The 24,281-nt window shown below is 37.4% G+C and overlaps 1 protein-coding gene across 8 annotated transcripts in view; it reads left to right on the plus strand.

The window, feature by feature from the left end:
• NLGN1 (neuroligin 1) overlaps positions 1-24,281 on the plus strand; it is a 305,038-nt gene that overhangs the window by 61,595 nt on the left and 219,162 nt on the right. Inside the window, exon 3 of one of the 8 annotated variants that reach the window (XM_065639922.1) lies at positions 23,269-23,302. The exons of the other annotated variants lie outside the window; for them this stretch is intronic. Coding sequence (XP_065495994.1) covers positions 23,269-23,302 — 34 coding nt within the window. The remainder of the gene's footprint in view (positions 1-23,268; positions 23,303-24,281) is intronic. 8 annotated transcript variants of the gene reach the window in all.

Consider the following 24,281-nt stretch of genomic DNA (forward strand, 5'->3'; position numbering starts at 1 on the left):
ACATCCCTGTGTTTTATGGAAAGAGTAATACTTCCCAATTCGTACAACTAGTCAGTCTTCCAGGGGATTATGTGAGGTGGATTATCTGCAGATAAAGCATTTCCAGTCACTCCGAGGCGATGCAAAACTTTCCAAACCTGAGCAGACTCTGCAGAGGTGCCCCTGGTGCTGCACTGGGACTCCAGAAAAATGAATAGATTAAAACTATGTAAAACTTCTACTCTGTATCTAGAACAAATACGTGTTTAGTACAACTGGGAGCAGGATTTGCCCGTACTCCATTATCCATTAAATTGTGATGGTGTCTCCACTCTACGTCATAAATCTGTTGATTATATTTCTTTGAAAAGGAATTACTGCTTTAGTCAGACATTAATCTCTCATCAGATTTTATTGTCTTTCTTATTTACACTGCTACTTGCATTATAAAGAACAGTTAAATAGTGTGAATTAGCAGTTTGTCAAATTTAAGTCTTCATGGACTAATAATTTTCAGGGTGAGCGGACTTCTGCTCGGTTTTTCTCAGGAAGTTTTGTTTTCATTATGGCTTGTACACAACAGGAGGGAGGGGGAAAAAATCAACAGAGCCCGACCCTTCTACTCCGTGCTTCTCTCAGGGACAGATTTTTCCAGCCAAGTAACCAACCTCTGTGGACAGCCGTGGGTGCCCGAGGGGCCTGGTGCCCGGGGGGCTCCCGGCACGGGGCCTCATCGCTGCCCGCCTCACGTCCGGGCCGAGCCGCGGGCTGGGGCCTTGCTCGGTTGTCAAGGCGACAGCGGCCTCGTCAGCTGCACACACTAGTGGTGCTGGTGCTTGTTCTGCCCAAGTGCTGCAGAGAGTGGGGTTTTAATATAGATTTGCAGGTGGAAACATGGAATAGCAAGAGTAGTAATACAACACACCTGTGGGGGGTTGGAAAAAAATGTTCCCTCTGCTGCTTTTACTCCCTGCTGTGAGTGCTACCCCAGGTGTACCAGGCAGCACTGTGCAGGGAGGGTCTGAGCCCAGGAGGAAGGGATGGCCTGTTTGATTTTACTCCTTTCTGTATATATGTGTCTTTCCTGTTGTAAAATGGAAATGGGAAATAAACAATTGCTTCAAGTTATGAGCATCATACTGGTGCATTGGTCTGTGTCTACTTCAGCAAATCTGTAAACTCTGAGATAACATCTGAGAATTTATTTTTGATGATTATTAAGAATGGGGAAATGTGTTGGCATTATTTTACTGAAGTGTTAGCGTGTACTGGCAAAGTATCCGGGTTAATGTCGTTCCAGGATCAGCAGATCCTGTGGGGACTCTTCTTCCCCTCTGCTGGTGGTGGTTTTGTTTCCAAAACAAAGAGCTACTTCTGAGATGGCTTTCAGGCCCCAGGAGAACAAATTAACTGTTCAAACAAATGTGTGTTCCCTTCAGTTGCTAAATTGCAACCTATCTGGTGACAGGAAAGAACCTTTTCACTGCTGGCAGCGCTAAAGCTTTTTAAACGCTGAATGTTAAAATCTTATTACTGTTACATAAACTCAAGCTACCTGTACACCTGGGAGACCTTGGAAGGAAACGGTTTACCTGAGCATTAAAGCTACAGAGATGTGCTGAGCTCCCAACAGGCCTCTGGCTGTGTTTGACCCTCCCTTTGCCTTACCTCCACCTATTGGGATTTTTGCTCTGAAGGAGCTCCTTGCCTGTGCTTGATGGCTTTGTTGGAGACTGTTTCGTTTCTGCCTCAGCAACACCCCATGGGGGGGATTGGCATCTTCTCTGTGCTCAGGGTCAGCCAGAATAATGCACAGTGTCTGCAATACAATTTTACAGACATGCAAAAATACTGTTGGGTCAACATCTACAGCTGTACTTGTTGCTAGCATTTGTCAGCTTGTTTTTGGGGTGCTGTAGGTGTTGGATTTAGCTGTATAATGAAGATATGGGACTAATGATTGTTTTCCATAAAAAAGGGGATACTGCTACTTATTTCTGTGAAGGAGAAAAAAGAGAGCTACCTTTCCTAATAGTAGTATTCTCAGAGAGTTCTGGAGCAGGTTTACAGTGCAGTAAGGTGAAAAACTGGCTTCAGAGAATATCATGTTTGTCTGCTTGTTGAAAAACATCCTGTCTCCCACCTACACGTGCTATTAAAGTATGATTGTGGAAGTTTTGGTGGAGGTTAGCTCTGGAGGCAGAACTGAGCTAGCATGTGAGGCTTTGGAGCACATCTGCTCTCTTGGAAAACTAACCAGAACCTGTCACCCATAGGTTGTGTTGGTGATCTCCAGCGGTCAGAATCTGGTATTGCACAATTGCATTTGCGTGCAGGTTTCTCTGTTTCCGCTTCAGTGTTGCCTGTCAAAAAACTCAGCTCCCATGCTGGGAAAATGACTGGATGGATTTGTCCTTAAGCAGGCACCAAAGCTTTTGTTCATGGGCTGGCTGTCAACAAAATGCTGAGATAAGCTGGTTGACACTAGAGTTTCTGTCCTGGAGATCAATTGCTTTACGGACACGGTGGCAGAATAAGAGCTTTGCACTCATCTGCCCAATAAATTGCTGTCTTTACATTTTCTGGTTGTCTATTTTACCATCGTATAAAATTTACTGTAATCGCTATCAGTTGTTCTTATTACTCTTGGAATGTGCTGTGTAACGTGAAGTGTGGTAAGAGCTTTTTTAACACTGAGGAGAGTTTGTAATATGTGCAAGGATATGCCCTTGTGAATCCAGTCACAGAAATGGGATGCAAGAAACTGTCTTAATGAGGATAAGGTGCACTAATTTAAGATGAGGGTTGTGTATATATGTATATAACATAATAATGCTATTACTATTGTTGTCATTCATGGTGTTACTCCGATACAAGTATGCTGTTTTCAGTAGCTGGAGGATTTAGCATAGATGAGGCACAAATGGAAATAAATAGATATACGTATAGTATCTGTAGATATTAACATCATGATGTCTGTGTCTTTTATATGGCAGTGATCTCAACAGGTAATAGTCTCAATAGGTAATAATCTCAATCTCATTTTTTATGTAACATCCAGTCCGCTTCATGTGTTGCTTTCATCTACACATCTTGGGCTGTGTAGTTTTGCTACTGATTATAAGCATGCTCGTATTATTAATTCCTTGTATTTTTACTTCTCTGAGTAAAACAGAAGAAAGTTTAGGGAAGAACATTTAGTGCATATCAGCGATATGGAAGAGGTGTACATACACCTCCCCAGCTGTATGATGATGTCTCAGCAAACAGAGAACAACTGCCAGCTACAAGTGAAGAGGCAGAAATTACAGTAACTGCTGAAAAATCACTGAAATTAAGGACCCGCTCGTTTAGTGTGATTGGAGCATGTAAATATTAACTCTAATGATGACAACACGTAAATTGGAGTGCTCAATAAAATTTGAGCACATGAAACTGAAGTGCCACAACCTGCTTTATTGATAATTTAAAAAATTGTCTGCATTTTATTTGCCACACTATTTACGTATGCTTTTCTGTAGTTTGCTCATAGCAGAATTTCTATAAGGAAGAATTCACATGTTGCAGGTAAATATAAACAAAAAAATCTATGTGCAAGATAGCCTAAAGTGGGAGCTAATTAGGATAATGAAATTCTTTCATTTAACTTGTTCTACAACAGTGTCTGGCTTTCCAGAAGAAAATGAAATATCCAAGAAAACAAGAAGATACTTATGAGGTAACGCTACAAATTTCTGACATAGTAAAATTTCTTTTGTTAATCAATGAGGGATAGTAAACAGATGCAAATACTGACGTGTGGAAACAGATCAGTTTTATAGTAAACTTCTAAACTAGCTAAAATGTAGTTCGTGTAAATAGCTCCTCAAACCTTATAAACGGCAGTGAATTTATGAATGTAAATGAAAGCTGATTTAGGTGCAAGTATCTGTTTCGTTACCTCACCAAATAGGGCTTTTGAGTCTTTCGATGGGCCTTTAGTTTTTCAGAATTCAGCTTTATACATGTTGTATTATAATGCTACTTTTTGGTTCCTAAAATCTGCCAAGTGCAAAGGCAATAATTTAGGTGACAGCGAATCCTTCAGTGTAAAGATTTAGCAAGCAAAAAACAAAAATATCCCAAAAGTGAATTGGAAATGAGAACATTTCTTAGATGACTCAAAGAACAGCATCTTTCAAAGAATTCTGCACAGAATTTTTGGCAGAAATATTTTGTGTTTTTGTAAGGCTTCTAGATCACAAACATTGGTATCGAAGAAAAATATGAATCTTTAAAAAATAGCAAGAGTTAATTTTTCAACATTTATTTCTCTCATTAACATACCATTAATCTTAAAAATGATGAGCAGATGAGCGTGTAATAGGTTGGCACGATTAGACACTCTCGGTAATACTTGTAATATAAATTTTTTTCTCACATTTTTAACATTTAAAAATCTCTACAAACAGGAACATCAGCAGTGAAATTATTTTTTAGGACCCTAAACAGAAAATAAAGTTGTCTGTCCAGGTCGAATTGATGACAAATGCTGTCAGGAGGCTGAGAGGCCTGTGTGCTGCCTGGATAACAGGGTTTCTGGCAGTGCCAGTGTGATAGAGTGGTTTATCCTGACAGCTGATGAGGTTTGCTTACATTAGCTCATGAGTCAATAAAAAATGGGCAAAATTGTGGGGATCTTCTGTCATTTTGTCGAAGTCCTTGTGTAAAAGGAACTTTTTACATGAAAGGAAAGGTTTCTTGAGAATTTGTAATTAAATGTCAGGCTGTGGGGTGGCCAGAGCTATACAAAATATAAATGAAAACTTTTTGCACAAAAAGAACTAAAAAAAGGATTTTTATAGATTGCTGAAGCAACCACTTACTGTTGACAAAATATGAGCTTGACTCTCTCATTTTGCAAATACTTATTCACTGTCATGCCGTTAAATGACTTTATAATACTTTATATCCAACAGTCTCAGTAGTTGCCTTTTTCAGATTTCTAATGTACAGAGATGTATTTCCTGCTCCTCCTCAAGACCTTAAGGTGTTAAAAATCTTTCAACATCATGGCAAACAATGAGAATTACTTGGCTTCTCCCACTCTAACATTGCAGAGGTTTGCCATGAGGAGGTGTTCTGTTCTGTAGTACATAAGCACTTTGTTACTGCAAAATAAAACAGTTGTCACTTAAATACCTAATGGAAGTGTGGGCCAAAATAAGACAAATCACAGATCTGCTTGATCATTAAGGAGCTTGGAAGGGCTTTCTGCAATGCAGAATGAGATTGATTGGATTTTAGGCTCACAGGTACTGGGTAAAATACATGGAAAATCATGTGATATAGAAGACTTTGGAGGTCATCTCTGTTTTCTTTCAGGCTATGCTCAAATAAAAGCAGCGGTTGCTAAACCACATGCCTCTCTACTATTAAAAAACAAACAAACAAAACAACAAAACTAAAATCAAAAGCAAAGAATGCATCAAAATCTTCACACAGTCCAAACAAGTCTGAAGTAGCGTGTGATCAGATTAATAATGCCGATCCTTGTCACTAGCTGCAGATGTTGAGGGAACCTGCATTTTGCTTTTTACCTTTACAGTGTAGTGTTGTGTCACCAGTGAGCACACTGCTGCATACCTTAAAACTGATCAAATAAATTGATTGGAGGGGAAGGGCGGAGGAAATCAATTATTCTGGAAAATGAGAAGACTGAAGGAGAGAAGAAAGGAGCTGAAGGAGGAAGCAAGTGGGAAGGCACATAGGACGGGTGAGGACTGCAAGAAATGCAAGGGTAAAGCAGTAGAAGTTAAAACACAAGAGAAAAGAAAAAGAGTGGGGCTAGAAAAATGAGTGGATGCAGAAAGGTACTGAGAAGACATTGTAAAGGTAAGGGCAATAGTAAAAGAAAGGAAAAGGAAGTCTATAACACGTAAGAGAAGGAATTAAAAAAAGAGTTCAACAAAAAAGATTTGAAGAGGAATTAGGAATTATACCTTATAGAAGCCCTCAAGAGTCTAACATATAGCTATGTACTATTGGCAAAGCTTTTAATCTCATCTGCTTATAATTGTCTTTAAGAGGTAAAGTTGATGACTTGTATGGTCACCTTTCCTGGTTCAAGGGGGTGTCCTCTGCCTCAGCTGCTGTGGAGGCTTTGTATCACTACAGTACCTGTGGGAGTTGTGACTCAGGGCTAATAACAGTCATCGTATGGCCCTATGTCTTAGTCCCTGAAGATGTCAATATGTAGTTAGCATTTGTATCTGTCACCAATGGCTGGAGGGTGTAAACAGATAGACATTAAATAAGTCCATTAAATTACAGGATCATCCATTTCTGTGCCAGTACATGGTAGATACCTGCAATAAATCTTGTTAGAAAATAACATGAAATATTAATGTAGCCATATATCCACTAGTAATTTAAAAATTAACACCGCTACAGTGGGCTCTGAATATGTTCTTATTCAGTGGAAAGTAAATAGCTGCATTTCTTGTGTGGCTTTGGTATTGCAGCTTCTGCTGCTGAGACCAGCTGAATGGCCTGAGACTTGCATTTCACTTTATAATGTGTAATAAAACCTATGTAGGACAAATGCTCTTTGATATAGAATATTTGGCTTGGAAAAGCTTGCTTGATTATGATGGGGTGCAAAACCTGAAAACAATCTTTTCCTTAAATGCAAGAAAGGTATTCAGGGTGAGAGACATTAAAATACTTAGGCCAAATTAGAGAAGTCCTTACCAACTCTTACCAAAACTGCACACTTGTTCTTGTCATGAAGCTGTGCCCAGGCACAATGCCAAACTGATGACAGAGCTGTGAACCTGGATTGTCTCATGTTAATTGGCAAGGCTGAATTTAATAATTCTGTTCTTGGTGCATTTTGTTGTGTGGCTTTGGAAAGTGACATCTTGGTAAATAGTAAGCTCTACTTTAGTACTTGAATGTTGACAATTGCTTTTGAGGGGTCTAAAATTTGTTTTTCTCATCTATGTTTTATAGTGATATTAATATTTAAGCCATATCAGCCAACAAGAATAGGTTGGATGAACAGAATAGTGTAGAATGTCTTGTGTAACCATTGAAGACAAATGCTTCAATTTCTCTTGTTCTGAGCCTTTTCTGTTAAACCATATGATTTTGTCATGCTGTCATACTTAATAATTTAATGTTAAATTTGGTATGGTGTTTTTATATGGACTGTGGCTAAAATTAAATATATTTAGCATTTCACTGAATTCTTTCACTTTCTTCAATAGCTAATCCAATGTGCATTCAACAATAGGAAGAAATGTATTGTATGTGGGGTCATGTTTTCCTTCTTCCATGAGTTGCCTAAGATGTATTTTATTTCATCAGATAACTATCTGGTGCTGATAACGTCTACCACAGGAAGTCAATCAATTTTTTTTTTTTTTTTTTTTCCACATATGGCTGAACAAAAAGTCAGTGTTACAGATCCTTTCATAAGTAAAAATGCAATGACCATAGCCTGCACCAAATTGGGAAGTTTTATCAGATCTTCCTTCCATCTCTGTTCTGTCAGTCTCTCTAAAAAACTGATCTAAAGGTCACTGAAGTCAATGAAAAGGCTCTTATTGACTTCAGTGGGTTTGGTTCACTCCCTAAATGCCAGTGAATAAATGTGGGCTTTGCAAGATGCCTAGAGAATTTAGAAAAATCCTGGGAAAGATGAAAATACATTGCAAAATCTTTGTCAGCAGCACACTCCCATGAGTTCAATTCCCATTTATATCAAAGGAGCTCCAACTCTGTTTTCTCAGTTAACCCTGTGTAGTTTTTCTCATTTCAGTTGGAAAAATGATTGATAGAAACAATCAAGAACTGTTCATCACCTACCTTCATTGTGGCTTAGCTGTGAACTAAAAGCAATAGGGGATTTACGCTCATGGCCTTCAATTATTGCATACTGTGATGTGAAAACCCAGCTAACAGCCATGAGCCAGAGTTCCAGTGGGAGGAAACAGTTGTGCAGTTTTCCCTTACTCTTGTTCATCTGCATTTGCAAGATTCTAGATTGCGTATAGTTTTCAAAAAGTGGAGGTTGCCAGCAGATCTTCAAGAACCTCTCCATTTTTAAGGGCTTTTGCTGTCTCCTTTCTAGCTTCTCACATCCTTCAAATTTTTTCTTCCTGTGAACTTTTGGGAAAAAATTACCTCTACTACTAATCTCTCACAGAATAAACATTCACCCCAACAGTTTTACTCACTAAGGCATGTTGTACCCAACATCACTGCTGCCTGGAGAGCTTGAAGCTGTAGTCAGCTGCAGGACGTGATACTTGTTCAAGAACTTGTTGTCAAATGACAACAAAGATGGGTGATGCCATCCCTGTGTAAGGTCCCATTCTAGTTTCTGGTGGTCATCTCTTGGGATGTGCCATGAGATTACTTTGCATGTTTTTTCAGTTGAGGACAAGAGATCCAGTCTCACTAGATCACTTGTTGCAACTCAAAGGCTCTATCAACCTCCACGTGGCCCTTGCCTGCACTTTGGCTATAGATAGAGCTCTCTACAAACCAACTTTCCTACAGTGACCTACTGGTACAGCAAGAGTTCCTGGTGGGACTGGCACTGAAATAAGGGAAGTTTCCTGCCAGGCCACATGTTTGGAGTTCTTGGGGGCTGGGAGTGTTCAGGTCACAGGGACAGGTCACTGTACACTCAGCAGAATGATGATATTGGTGTGTTCTCCTATCCTATGTTTTATGCGCTGCTGGTAAGATTAGACATATGTAGATAGAAAGTGTTTGCTACTGTGAAGTCAATTTCTAATAACAATTACCCCATGTAAACATTACCTTCTCTAAGAAACCTCAGCAACCTGTTTTGCTTGATTTAGTGGCTCATATTCGTAACAAGAACCTCTCTTGATTTTTTTGAAAATATTTCTTCTGTTTGCACAAGTTTTGGATAGTTTATCAGGATATAAGCAGTTATTATTTGTAGAACTACTATTATTAGAAGCCTTTAAACGATACTTTTGCAACAGAATTTTGCATTCTTTTTTTTTTAGAGGAAAATAAAACACTTGTGGGTATGACAATCACAGAATCATTTTCGTTGGAAAAGACCTTTAAGATTATCGAGTCCAACTGTTAACCTAACACTGCCAAAACCAGCACTAAACCATGTCCCTAAGTGCCACTTCTACACATCTTTGAAACACCTCCAGGTTGGTGACTCCACCACTTCCCTGGGCAGCCTGTTCCAATGCTTGACAACCCTTTCAATGAAGAAATTTTTCCAATGCTATGCTTTTCGGAACTCTCAAGATTAATTACACTGTATTTCCTCTAAAGCAAATTAAGCATACATAAATATTTACCAGATATTTCAGAGACTTTACTGATTCCTTTTTACATCTAGTTACTTGATGGGCTGAGGGGCTTGTTAAAATGAGCCTGCAACAAGATAATTGCAGGCTGTTAGGTTGCTGTTGCATCATTCATGGTATCCAAGAAAACTTACTGTTCAGAGATAAGCTGTTTGTTAATTGAGACTGGACATGCCGTAATGGTTAGATAATTCAGTGAGCTAACACTGGAGAGAGAAAGCTCAGTTTTGAATGTTACTTTTCTTGTCTGGTAGTGAAACCACTGGCAGGTCAGAATTCATGGGAGGGCTGGGAGGACATCACAGCTTTATTTGGCAGTTTAATGAACTCCCCAAACATCAGCTACTCACCACTGTGTAATGGATGAGCTTGTTCCCTCTTGCTGTTTGCTGTTATCTTGAGGACTCATCAACCTTAACTGAGTTGTCTCTATTCAAGAATATCCAACCATGTGTTGAGAAATTCCCTGTGCCTCTGTGGTGATTCAGGCTGTTCAGAAGATGATGTGTAATACTGCTGTGCGATTCAGATGCTCCCTGAGGTTGTTGGGCTTGGCTGACTCGAATCAGGGAGCTTTGACATAGTCTCAGTAATAATAATGCTAAAAAGGATGTAGTGTTTGGATCACTTCTCACTTGCATCTGCTTAACGCTTACTGAAAGCCCCTATTTTTTATGTTCTATGCTATGCTGTTATACAGGGATTCTTCTGCTGTCCTCTTCCTAAAAATATTTCCTCCTAAAAGAGCATTTAGCAATATGAATAATATCTGTCACACCTGGCTAGTGCTCTCTCATCTGTTATCTGAGAAAGCAGAATTTGGTTATGCAGTATACACTTTGCTTTTAGAGGGGCTCTTTATTTTGTTTTTAATACATACTTTTAATCTCTCATGTATCTAAAGAGATCTAATGGTTCAGGGCTATTTTGCACTTTGAGTAGAAGTTTGTGAGTCTAATGATGGCCACTAAGAGAGAAACTCCCTAATGACCTAGTCTCTGACAGCTTTCACTGCTTTCACGAATGAAATGTGATACTGGTAATATATTCCATCAGATACTTTATTTTTGGTTTGTAGCCTGTACAGGGCAGAGTTATTCTAAGTAACACAGGGACTCTCCATTGAGTACATCTACTAAATTTAGCATTTGTAAATGACTCATGCAATTAGACAGACACAATTGCCATTTAATTTTCTGCCTTAGTAGTAAAATCTAGTAGTGGACTTCAGCTGCTATGCAGTGGGAGACATGGATGTTGGTTGGAGTTCAGGGAGCTAGAGTAGCGTTACTTGAGGTATAATGAAAATAGCCAGAATTCGGTATTTTTTCCTGTAAATAAAGAATGATGTTTTAGACTGACCTGTTGGACTGGCACAGTTGAAAGTGTAGGTAACAGCAGAGTACCATGTTTCTATATATTTTGTATGAATAATTGTTTGTATTCTGTTTTTATGTGAGGGCTAAAGAGTTGGAATTACAATTGCCACCACAACCAGAGATGAGTATGCAGTAGTGGAAAAAGCTTTTCAAATAATGGTTTGAAAAACACTTGTTTTCACCAATTCTAATTAGCTACTGAAAATTCGACGTTTTGACAAAAAAAGGCATAGATAGTGCCTGTAGAGTGGGAAGAAACACCATCAAGTCACTGTATTTTATACCAGGTTTTCAAATGAAATTTTGTATAGGAATAATGTAAGTATAGGTAAATAGGTAAATCCAAGGCTGCTTTGATTTTTAGAGTAAGCCTAGGATGTCGTTAGGGCAATTGGTAAGTAGTGTGGATAAACTTCACATTGACAGTGCAAAAGCCATAATAATGATTGTTAATTAGAATGTGTTAGGTACTACTCAGAATTTAGCTGGAGAATATTGGATTATTTCCTACCATATTAGCTGATTTTCATAATGTGCTGCCTATGAAACAAAATTGTATATATGTTTATGGAAAATCAAAGTAATCCAGTCTAGCTGCTCTTGGCATTCTCTGGCGGGAAAACACCAAAAGAGTTAAAAGGGAAAACACCTAAAGAGTTAAAAGCAGGAACAGACTGTTTGGCTTTGTTATGGCATGAAATATTTATTATAAAAATGACGTCCTAAGCATTTTTCGTTCTCTCATTAATTCAGATGGTAAGAGGTACACTTTGCCTTAGATTCACATACAACTTGACATACAGTTCATTTGCCATCTGGGTTAGATTTATAGGGAAAATACTGAAAGCATCAGTTCACTTACTGATTATTTTAAAATGGCTTTAAACTATGTATATACAGCACTTCAGTACATTGAACTCTTGTCAGCACAAACATAATATTTAAGACAATTGCTTCACTAGCATTCAATTATTACAATTATAACCTTATTATGTTGAAGCAGCTTTTTGCTCCTTGCAGTTAATAAATAGCATTCAAGGTTTATTTTTCCCTATGGCAGTGAAAGCATTGCCTTATATATATATAAAAAAAAAAAAAAAAAAAAAAAAAAAAAAAGCAAGAAGCAGAGAGCATACAATATATGTGGAGAAAAGGCCATTGAGAAATTTTAGTGACGTGGTAGAAATGAAATCAGGCCTCTTTTACTTCTACATAGCTTTTCAAGCCTTGACTCTATATTTAGGATTTGTGACTTCTGTCAATTTACCGTAACTTCTGTTATAGTCTAAGGGGAAAACAACAGCAACAACAAACAACAAAAAAACCCCCACCAAAACGAAAAGAAAACAAACAAAAAAACCCCCTTGTAACTGATAGAATATTTTAGGAAATGAACGCTTCTAGTTTTAGTTCATTGCTTTATTTCTTTACTCCTTCCTTCTTTTCCTTTTAAGTTCATGAAGTGATACGTAGTTATTAAAATACCAGGTTACTTTGTTGTCAATGCAGGAAAATTATTTTGTGTGTCCTTTCCTGACTTCAAAGTAACAGCTAACTCTATGCTAAATTGAAATCGGAAAGAAATTTTGTTTTAATTCACAGATATTAATCAGTCCTACCAAATTACGATTTTTTATATTTAGCATCTACCTTCTTTTTCTAATAGCCAGGTCTATTAAAATATACTAGTTCTCTTTATAAACTTTGCTTCTCTAACATATGATCATTACCGTGATAACACTGTTTTAGGTAAGTATCCAAAAGTGGAGATATCTGAAATGTTGCTGAAATTCTAAATTTATTCTCTCATATGTAGACATCATCTATAGTTTCAGGGCTCAAACAGCTTACATCGGCCTTGGTAACAGTGACTAACAACGTTGCAATAGTTTCTGGATCCTGGCTCATCTCTGCTTTGGTTCTAATGCTGCATTGCACAGTCCAGAGCAAAACACCTCCAAAGTGCACCCAAATGTAATGTGAAATTAATGTTCCTTGATCAAAGCTGGAGGGAAAAGCTGAAGAGTCATAATATTTTAATATAAAATAGTAGTAAGTTAGCTCAAAATTTATTACCAATATACACCTAACCAAATAAATCCACGTTGGGTTTTTCACATCAAAAAGAACAGGAACACCTGTGAGACAGACTAGTACGATGTATTTCCTTCACTAATTACTTTTAGGTCTTGAGTTTGCTGAACTGTCTGCACTGAAGTTTTATCTTTTTATCACAAATACCCCAAACAGTTTTTCTCACAGATGGTTCAAATCTGACCTTTTAGAATTTGAATGAACATCTCTTAAAAAAAGAAGAAAAAAAGAAAGGAAAAAAAAAAAGAAAAAAAAAAAAGAAAAGGCAAAATAGCCTGGTAAATCCAGATGGTAAGTCATGATCATATTACCTGATCATTTTGCAGAAAGAGATGAATTTCTGGCAGGAACACATGACACATGTCACTGTGCAAACTTTGGCTGAGGCGCAGCCTCAGGTTAGATGTTCTGTCAGTCAGGTGGCAGAGGTAAAACAAGGAGCTGGCACACAGATGCAAAGACATTGTGAAAAAGTGTCTTGTGCATAAACGTATGACACATACAGATTCGCATGTACACATACAGTGTTATTTTTTTAACAAGTTTGGCTCATTTCTCTTAAAACTAAGACAGCTGAAAGTAATCTGAGTATGTTCATGACATTAAACATTTCCACTTGGCTTTATAGAAATAGGATAGAATAGTAAGCAAGAGCAGTAATGAGCTTATATATTTATCCTGTATGAATAAAAGGATGAGAGAAACATTTCGTTTGTTATTTTGCCTGTTTTGAGTAAAGTAGCTTGTACCATCAGGTGTTTATTCTGCCTGTACTTATGGTCTAGGATGTAAAATGCCCTGGTGGGTATTTTGCCAGGAGGGCTACTACACAGTTGTGGTCGTCACATAGTATAGCGGATCCCACTGAACAAGGCTGGGGGGAGGCTGTAGAAGTTTTGGCTTACTCTGGTGAGTCTGTGCAGCTTGTGGTACTGTAGGGAAGAAGTGGAAGATGGTAAGCAGATTTAATTCACCTTTGTGAAATTTTCACCTGCTTTTGGGATAGCAGTGGTCCCAGGATAACCTTTGAATTACGTGTCACACTTCTAGCGTATGGAATGCTTGACTTTGCAGGTTTGCCTGGAGACATTTTTGTGTGGTTTTGTAAGCATTCTGAGACAAAATAGACAACTAATTTTAGGCAGAAGCCTCGGTATGTCTCAATTTGAAATAGGAAACAAGGTTTAGAAAAACATTTTATCATAAATCAGATTAGTATCTTTTTGCGTTTTAAATGTAAAGGAGTGAAGATGATTTTTCACTTGCTGTAAACAAAGGTGGTTAAAATCCCTTATCCTGTTAATAGCTTGGTCTTTTATCTGCTCCTCTTGTGAGTTTTAGTAGGGCTATTCATATGAATATAAGGCCCACAAAAAAAATATTTGGCACTTTGTTTGAATAAAATTCTCATATTGACTACTGCTTCAGCAAGAAGGGCAATACTTGTCCCTCTTTGCTGTAACATCTATTGTAATAGTCTTAGTGCACATTATCATTATAACAAGCAACAGGAATAAATGCTACTGATTAATGCAATATTGCATGTTAATGAGCCCCATTCCTATATCATATAGAAGTCTATATCCTTGAGATACATTTAAATAAATAACATTAAGAAGAAAGAAGCCTTCAAATAACTAAATGGTTTGAACTTAAGTCCATAAAATCAATGAAAATGGAAGCTAAAGCTCTTGCTTACCTATTAATTCAGCACTATGCCTTCTCCAGGTCAGTGTTACAGCACACATGGGACAAAATATCCTTGGATGATTTTGTACAAGATTACTGCAATAGCCAGACACAGGGAGATAAGGTAAAGACAGACTGATAGGCTTAACTCTGAAATGACCTAGTTTCATGGGTTTATTTCCAACCCCTCACTTTGTGTAGTTTTTGTGTGTGTTATATCACCGCTATGTAAACCTTTGCCTATATGGCCATCTAATTTGTAAAGGAGCTGACAAATAGCTTTAGATCCTTTCTGGTCTCAGTACCAAAGGGCCAAACTGTGACCCATGTAGCGTAAATGGGGTGTGTCTTTCTCAGATGATTGTGTTAATAAAAATCATCAAGTGTTTTCCTATCGGGTCTCAAAAAATCTGTTTAACAGAGGCATAAATTTCACTTGTAAGAACAATTGTGATTTTTAGTCTGATCCTATCTGTATTCTTGTCTTTTTGTGTATCTTCACTGCAGAAACTGTGTGTTTTCCAAGTAATAACAACATAAACTGGAATACTGATCTATGTTACATCCCACATAATACTTAGGATTATATAGCTTTTTAGTTTCATTTCTCCATGATCTCCTTCTTCTAGTAGTGTCCCTCCTTTATCTTTACTTGTTCTCTTTCACCTTTAAGCATACTAAGCCACAGAAGTGAATTTTACTTTATTATTATGTTTATGGTCACTGTAAACTTCTCTGCTGTGAACCCAAGCTGAAGTTCTCTGTGGAAATAGCCCTGTCTCCTGTAATCGTAAGTGTCATCTTTGAGAATGACAGCTCCAAAGTTTCTGGGGAATGTTGTTCTCGTGGGATGTTAGTGTTGTGAAGAGGAGAGCTCCCACAGGTATTTTAAATCAGTTCCTTTGAGGGTTTTGAAGTGTAACAGCAAGACCTTGAATTTGACTGAATATTCTCTGGGGAATCAGTGTAGAAAAAGAAAGAAGGATGGTACATTGTTAGCTTTCAATGTGACTAAGGAATTAAATGGCTGCATTTTGAATTAATTGGAACTTTTCATTCACATACAAAAAAAAAAAAAAAAAAGGCATGGCTTAGCCAAGGGATCACAGATATCAGGGTACCACTGATTTTTTTCGTACCCCCTGTGTGTTGACTTTCACTGCATAGGTTATAATTTGGAATGAAACTTACCTTGAGCAGTGGTTGGTGGATGCACATTGCCTCAGGGAGCCCCGTGGTATGGGAGCCTTTTGGTATGTAAAATGCTGGGCTTTTGCTTCTCATCATTTGACAGGTTTTTTTAGATTTTCGGTGCTATTAGATTTGGGTTAGGTTACTTGTTTCTTATTTTTTCTATTAATTGTGGTTTCTATTTAATTTATTGTGAGGTTCATACTCAGTGGTTCTGGTTGTTATGTGAAAAGTATGCTAGAGGGAAATATGTCTTTGTAGATAAGGTTATATATTTCTTAAATATTTTATAAACAGCACATGATAAAGAATTCATGGTAAAGTTCTGGGAAAAAAGAACCAATTGAATAAAAATGAGTGTGGCTGGTAGTTCGATACTAACAGGAAAGACAAGATTTCACTAGTAAAGTTTCTGTCATGAACCTGAATCTCTAGCCACAGTCATTACAAATGAAATCTTTCTGGTCTGGACAACGAACTTATCCATGAAATAATTACTTTTTCACTGTTCAAAAGTTGCATTGTTTCTCTTATCTTCTCAGCATCTGCCTTGGAAACGCCTCTGTGCAGTTGCAAAGTGTTGAATGGCATCCAATTGCTAATAGTTAGGGATTATTTTAGTGATTCAAATGCAGGTTTATGGACACTTTAGCCTAGCAAGCCAGCTGGCATTTAGAAACTCGTTGTTTCAGCAAGGAAGCAGCAGGCATTTTTTTTCCCTGGAAGTCTGGTCTGCTTTGGAAGACAAGTCTTCTGAAGAAGAGAGAGTTTTGGTGATCGGTCTTTATGTGAATTCCTGCCTTGACAGCTGCGTTGAAAAGCCACCATTGAACACATTCTGCTTTTCTGTCTCGGTGCTGGTGCTGTCAGCACTTGTTTGTGTGCATGGGATGTCAGATGTCACCTTCATAGTGACCCACTAAGCTGAGATGGTCTACTCTTCTTTATCAAAGAAGCACAGGAGAATTTGTCTTTTGGGGACCATGGAGAAATGCTGAATAGCTATGAGAGGATTATTTTTACCTGAGAGGTTTAACATGTCTCAGTGCAAAGCGTGTGGATTATTATTTTACAGTAAGCAGTGCTGTAGTGTTAGACTGTACTTAAAAGGATCAACGGGAATGCTGTAGTTACCCCGTGCTTGAGTTAAGAGTTTTGCCGTGTGGATGGGAAATTGGTTACAGAGAACATCCAGGCAAGATCCACCTTTAATGCAGCAGTGAAGAAAAATCCCTTAATCATGATGGGCTGGATAAATTAAAATTAAGTACAGAACCAGATTGGATTTTTACTGGTTTAAGAACAGCTTCATTGGAATTGACTTTTATAAACTCAATAGGGTGAAAGCGGAACAAATTAGAGGAGTAGGAATTTACAGTTAGACTATTTTCTTTTTTTAGATGACCAGTGTTAGTGACCCATTAGCATTTTGGACTCAATGAAAACTTCAGCACTCTTTCTGACAAAGATATAAAAATCCATTCTAGACATGCTATGAAATCACCAGGAGTTACAAGAGAAACAGAAGCGAATTTGATGGAGTTAAAGAGTTAACAGTTATTTCTTCATTAAAATATATATACATTCCAATGATATACAAAATGGCTCAAAAGATGCAAAGCATAGATGTAACTTCCTTAAAATCTTGGACAGGACTTTCAGAATCAGCTTAAAGGATAAGATTAAAAAAAAAAAAAAAGGAGCAAATGGCCATACAACATTGGGGTCCCCCACAGGGATCTTTTGTTTGAAGATGATTTACCCACTATAATGATGAATTGAAAGTTAATTGTCAATTGCCAGGATAAGGTGTTCTGAACTGCAGTGTTAAAGACCTGGATATAACTCCCACTATCTTGAGTCCTTTTCTTATCCATCTGTATTTATCCTTTCAGGGAACACTCCAAACAATTCTGGCATGAACTCTTGCAATAGTAGCGTAATGCTGTTTGAGACTGGGAATAAATGACCACACAAAAATTAGCCACAGAGGTTTCCCAAAGGGGACAGAAACCAACAAAATACAGAACCAAAATCATAAGTTTGGTTGGGATTTAGGTTGATGTGGTACTAAAACCAGAAAATAAAGATGAAAGAACATTCCATTGACTTATTAGTAAAATGTAATTGACCACAAATAGAAGAGCATTCTGTGTGCTACAACCAAAACAATACTCTGATTAAAACCACAGTGGAAGGATGGGTAGGCAGCTGCAGGAAATCCCCTTTATAATAAAATTTTCTATAAACTGAAGATTTTTTAAAATTATTTTTTATTTATTTCTTTTTTTTTTTACTCAAAACATGAAAATGGAAATTTGGAAAGGTTAAAGTGGCAATAGAAAGAAGAGGCAGGAGTAGGACGAATGCAAGGTGATTTGCATGACAGGATCTCAAAGGAAGACATTTTCACACATTTCAAATAGGTTTTATCTTTAGCAAAAGCATAAGTGTTAGTTGCAGTTCTGGGCTCATGATTAGACTCTGTAGCAGGGGCTTGCCTTGCCTTGCCAGGATACGGGAAATAAAGGTGATGTATTCATTGCTCTTAGATGCATCCCTTTTTCCACTTTTTTGTTTTGTTTTGTTTTTGTGGTGGCACATAGTGACTCAAAACCATTACACTAGCTTTTTATCAGCAAGCCTTGTAAAATACTTTTCAGCCAGTTAGCAGGAGAAAAATAAAAGCTCTCTTATTTCAGGCCTTACCAAAAGAAGCGAGTACTAACATAGGGAGCCTGCCAGGACCAAAGTGGGGGAGTCTGAGGACAAGTGTGAATGAGGGAGGTCTCCCCTGTGCAGTATAATCCATACCACTTTTTTGTCAGTAGAGCTGATATATTAAGCTTAAGTCATGTTCTTTACCAGAACAGATCCTCCACAGACTCCTCAAAATGAAAGACAGAAATGACCTGTGAGACTGCGTGTACAAGACCAGCACGCAGGCCTGATATTGTCCCCAGTGGAAGGCGCATCAGATGACGTTCTGTTCTTTGTCTTAGCCAAAAAGTCTGCAGTTCCAAGTAGGGTATTGCTGTACTATGTCATGGTTAAATCTATCTTATAAGGGACAAAAGTGAAAAGGCACAAACCCCCACATTTAATTTATCCTTGATACATACGTCAGCATTGGTTGTACACTCATTACTCCCGCTTTAAGCCTACAGAACAGGGCTCCGCAAGGTTGTTAAGGATACAGCTTTTCCACACTTGGCCAATGCACAGCAGCAGATGTTATCTGTGGCGTATTGTGCAATAACTGGCTTTATTCATACCGAGTGAGATTACTCTGTGCTGAGTAGTTGTGACTAAAGCCAAGTGGGAAAGCATTATTATGAACTCTGAAGGGAGATGAAGTAGTATAAGTAGCATTTGGATGTTTACCTTTCTGATGTTTTAACAATTTCCCATTTGGGAAGTAGAAAAAGAAACTTAGTCTTTTCAAGATTTCCACTATTATAAAAGGAATCACAGAACTGAAGTCACACAGATGAAGAAAGCAATTAACAGAAGAAAAAAGATAAAGGGCATCCACCTCCAGTGGATGTAGAAAACCCTAATTTTGCTTTGAAAATTTTTATAATAGAGAGTTTAAATTATGAGGCTTCATAGGAAACCACTTAAACTACCATTTCTAGCCGAGGTCTATCTTGTGTTTCTGTGTTAATCATTCAGTTACTTTTTCCAAGGTCACAAAAAATGCAGAAAATGTCAAAGCTCTGAGTAAATGACTGGGGGAAAAATATATCTGTTCCTTGGTGTTTCCTGGAAGAAAGGACTTAGCAGAAACAGCAATAAGAAAAAATGTACTGTGTAATAGCCTTAAGATACTGAATAGCCTTAAGATACTGATAGAGTAAGGTAGAGAAAAGAATGTTGAATGTTTTTCCCAGAAACAAAACTATTAAAAATTATTACTAATGACTAGAGTAATTTTTTGCGAAATTGTGTAGAAATAAGCAACATACTATAAACCTTCTTAAGGGTGTGGGTTGTTTTTGTTGTTTGTTTATTTTTTTTAAATCACACGTGATGGCAAAAATGCATCTCACTTCTCAGCGCCCAAACTGTGTACAGGCTTGGTGAAGAGGAATGTACAATGAGATGAGAAAATTCTAAATCACTTCTACAACACTTTTTATGTGACCTCAAGCAAACCATTTCATCACTCACTTGTTTTTCATTCTCTCAAATGGAAATGCAAAAACATTTGTACTTCACAGGTGAATTGTGATCATAAATTCATTCATTTATAATAAACACTCAGATACACATGGGTGTTGTAAGAACAGTAATAAACACACAAAATGTTGAAGGCATCAAGAAGTGAGGGTCAAAAGGCTGTGGAAACATAGTGCTTAACTCCCTTGCGTGCCTCTGAAAATGTCTCCAATTGGTTCTAGCTCAGATCTCAGAAGACCCTGAGTCTATATAACCCTATAAATTGCAATTAATGTTAAAATTGCACAATAGTTGAACCTTTGACTTTCCTTTCCCTCTGCTCAGCCTTTAAAAGCTGCACAAAGTGTCTGTTTCTGACCACGCTGTGGGAGGATTATGCTTAAGTCACCTTATGTTAAACCTAGGTTCAGTCTTTAGATATCTTGCTTCTGCAGTAGTTCCTGTTTTTTTCCGCTACTGTCATACCATGCTTGTATGTTGGGTTTAATCTCAAACAGTTCTCTGGTATATCTGTTTATTTTCTCATTTCTGTTACATATCTGTTCAGTTTCCTGTTTTCCGAAATCTAGAAATTAAATTTAGCATAGTTGTGTCATGTCTTACATTCACAGAATCTGATTCATTTCAGTTGCCATCTGTTGTATATTTTGAGTCTTTGCATTGTGCCTCCTATAATCTGATAGTCAGGAACGTAAACGTTACTCCCAGAACTATTATATGCTTAGCAGGCCCAGAGGCCTGTGAAGTAACGTTAAATTTCCTACTCCTGTGGATAATCCATGATAGTATACTGTCTTTTGAAATCTGTGTAGTTTTTTTTTCTTCACCTTTGACATTATGCGCAGACTTAATAACAAGGCATTTTCTACAACATTGTTTCCAATATATTTATATTTCAAAATTTAGAATGATCATTCACCAACCGTGTAGCTTAATATTTTTGAGGAAAGGCTTTTTATTATAAATGAAATTCAATGTAGGCTTTCAAGAAACCTTGTTTGTTGCAATATTGCGTGCATTGTGTTTGCAAAGTCTATCAAATATTCATGGAGTAATGGGTTATACTCTTGCAAATGCAGATTTTTGTTTTCTTTTGCCTGTGCAGCAGAAAAGCAGTGTAACTTACATCACCCGCTGCTCTTATTTGTACAAAGATCTGTATTAGCAGTGGGAGGTTTTCCAGTCCAGTAGGACTTTTTTTATATGGGCGATGTCCCTAGGAACATGATTCATTCTTATTTTTAAATAATAGGAAGGATTTCAAACTCAGTGCCACACTTATGGTTGTGTTATTCATCCCAATGACATTTTAAACAATGATAATACAGCAACATGTACTTGATAAAGAATCATTTTGCTATACCGCGTACCTGATAAGCAGTTGCCATTCCTTTGCCTGTAATAATCTGAATTGGCATAAATCCAGTTCAGTGTTTCCATGCATGAATCTCAAGGAGTGCTGGAAATCTTCTTTTTAATATATATTCTTTCAAAAAAAAGCAGCACATAATTGCATGATATACATTTCTCAGCTTTATTCCAAATCCTCTAATAAAACAAGGAGCACATAGAGTTCTACCCAGCCACTCTCGAAACTCTTAGCTAGAAGGAGCAAAGAGTTTTACACTAAATCAAATTCTGTACAAAGGACATCACAGCCTTAGTCTTACTCTTAACAAAGAGTGTAGGAAAATCCCATTTTGACCATACTGATCCTTCTGTTGGAATAAGTTGGAAACATGACACAAGAAGTAGTCAATCCTTTTCCTTCTAGTTGACATCTCTAACCACTGCCTAGGGAAAGGATAAGCTACATCCAATAGCACTCTCCTCTTATTTCCATTTCTTCTTCCATCCTCCTCTTGTGACCCTCCATTAATCCCTTTCATCCTCCCAAAGCCCAAGGAAACCTACATCTAAAGTTACTCCTATCCTTTAACTCTTCCAAAAGTAAAATGTGGCAACTGCTGCTGAAAAATGCTTTTTATATATGTGCAAGTGCCTGAAATATTTCTTAAAAGATTGCAGACATCTAAGTGCTGTGTGAGCTACTTATTTTTAATAGCAAAATGTTGACCTCAGAACCGTGTGCATTTCAGAAAACACAGCAAAATAGAAATACATCTTTTCATAAAAGGCTACCAAAGGCTCATGAACCACGTGAATTCCACTCAGGCTTTTGAAGTAGGGCATAACCGCAACTTGCTTTTGTAATACGGGCCTTGTCCTGCCTTTCTGCTTTTTCGTTTTTAGAAAAGACTGCATTTATATTCATTTGGGGCATTTCATATGATCAGGGAGTCATGGTTTACTAAAATGGATCAAGAGTTGTAAATACATTCCTCCCTGCCTTACAATCTAGCTACTCTGTTGTAATGTAAGGGTTTTAATACAGCAGCCAGCTACCTCACTTGTTTTCAGGTTTAACACTAGACAAAAATAAAAATCTGCAATTCTTCTTGACTCTATCAGTCATTACAATTAATAAGTAAGGAATCAATCTGTAGCACATTTCTGACAGTCATATTGATGCAATTTTTAATGCTATTTTTTTTTTTAAAGAGACAGATTTCAAGTGTTGCTGGAATAACTTCAGTTTCCCTTTTGCAGATGCTAATTAACCTTTGACTAACTTAACTATTCATAGATGTAGGAATTTTTTTATGTGTTAAATGTGATGGTGATATTATTCTCATAAGTTTACATACTGGAAGAGCTTACTATCACACCATTGAAAGAAAGAAGGAGAAATTATTTTATAAAACTTAAAATATTTATTTACATTTGCTGGTAATTCCTAAAATTGAATTAGCTGTTTCGGATTTTTTTTTTTTCTTGGTTGCCTGACATTCTGCTGCTATCCAGATGCTTGATCCCTGCAAAATATTTAAGCAAAAAAAGGCATGGTTAACGTATAATTTTACAACTTGACATTTATTTGTCAGAAAGTTCGACACAGAGCTTTAGGCACCATACTGTATCATTAGCAACCAAACTGCTAGAGCACTAGCATTGTTAAAATAATTTAAAAAATCAGCTGTCAACTATCCACAGTAAATTTCCTTTCCCTTCTAGCCTATTTCTTAAAACACATTTTGAGACTTCTCTGAACTATCTTCTCTGAAATATCTTCTGAAGATCCTGTTTGTTTAAGCAGGATGAATCCAATGACACTCACAGGAGTTGCTCATGTATTTAAAGTTGCTCAAATGCTTAAATCTTAAATGCTTTGCTACATAATTACCATAGCCTTAATTTCCCACTGTACAACATGTACTATCCTTAGGTACGTGAGGTGATTTTCATTTCATTATTTTACTTTCTATGAGAAACTGCTCAAAGAAATGCTTTTTTGAGGCTGACTTCCAGTGTTTTGAAAAGTTTGTTTTCTTTATAAATTAAAGAGAAAAAACCCAAGAGATTTAAAACACCTTGATGGCTTATAATAGTAATAAACATACTTTCTTTTAATTTTCAAGGCTTTAGCATTTTATATTAGCAAATAAGAAGCAAGTATGTGATCATTAGGGCTTAGTATTCACTGTTCTGCCTGGTGCATTTCTAGGAGCTGAGATTTGCCTCTGATTACAATCTCAACTACTTTTTCTATTCACTAACACTATTAGTCACCCAATTAGTCACCTGATTATCTTAAATTAATGCTATCAATGGATATGTTTTCAGATTTGTGTTGGAAATGTCATGTTTCTGGCAATGCACCACACTAATTATTCAAATATCTTTGTTAGATGGAGGATGACTTGATGCAAAATGCCCTCCTTTTCCTTCCTTACGTTGAAATGTAGGAAATCCAGAGGTTTTTGATACTGCCAGAATTGTTCTGTACAATCTTCCTCAAGATAAAGTTGGGAGGGAAACCTGATAAGCAGGATTGCCCTACCAGGTACTGATTTGTCAAGTAACCCGTGTTGTTCACTATCTATGGCCCAGATGCAGTCATGTCTGTGCACTTTCCTCCAGCTTATTCTGCCCACTCTGCCTCCTCCCCAGGACTCAATATCCATGTTTTCTCTGACACATAACGAGGCAAACACATGTTTGCGAGGCCTGAAGGAGAGAGAGCAGCCGGCAGCGTGCTGCAGAAAGCCAGACCCCTTTCCATTGTTCATAGCCAGACCAGTGCCTGAGGTGCCTGGATTTAATGGAGCTGCAGGGACTGCCCATTGCTGTGCTACAAAACAGGTTAAACTGGGAAAATCTCTTGCTTTCAATATTTGTACTCTTCAACAGTATCTTTTTTGTGGACTTCATCAACTAAAAGCATGAAAGTGGTAAGGAAGATGGGAGCTGTTAGTTTTGGCCTCCATTCTTATTCGTGGGAGAAATTCATGTATTTAAGTATGATTTCTATGTAATACAGCTTGCAAGGCTAGTCTCTAGTAAAGACCTTGGATAT

This window comes from Caloenas nicobarica, chromosome 8 (assembly GCF_036013445.1).
Source record: "Caloenas nicobarica isolate bCalNic1 chromosome 8, bCalNic1.hap1, whole genome shotgun sequence".
Taxonomy (NCBI): Eukaryota; Metazoa; Chordata; class Aves; order Columbiformes; family Columbidae; genus Caloenas; species Caloenas nicobarica.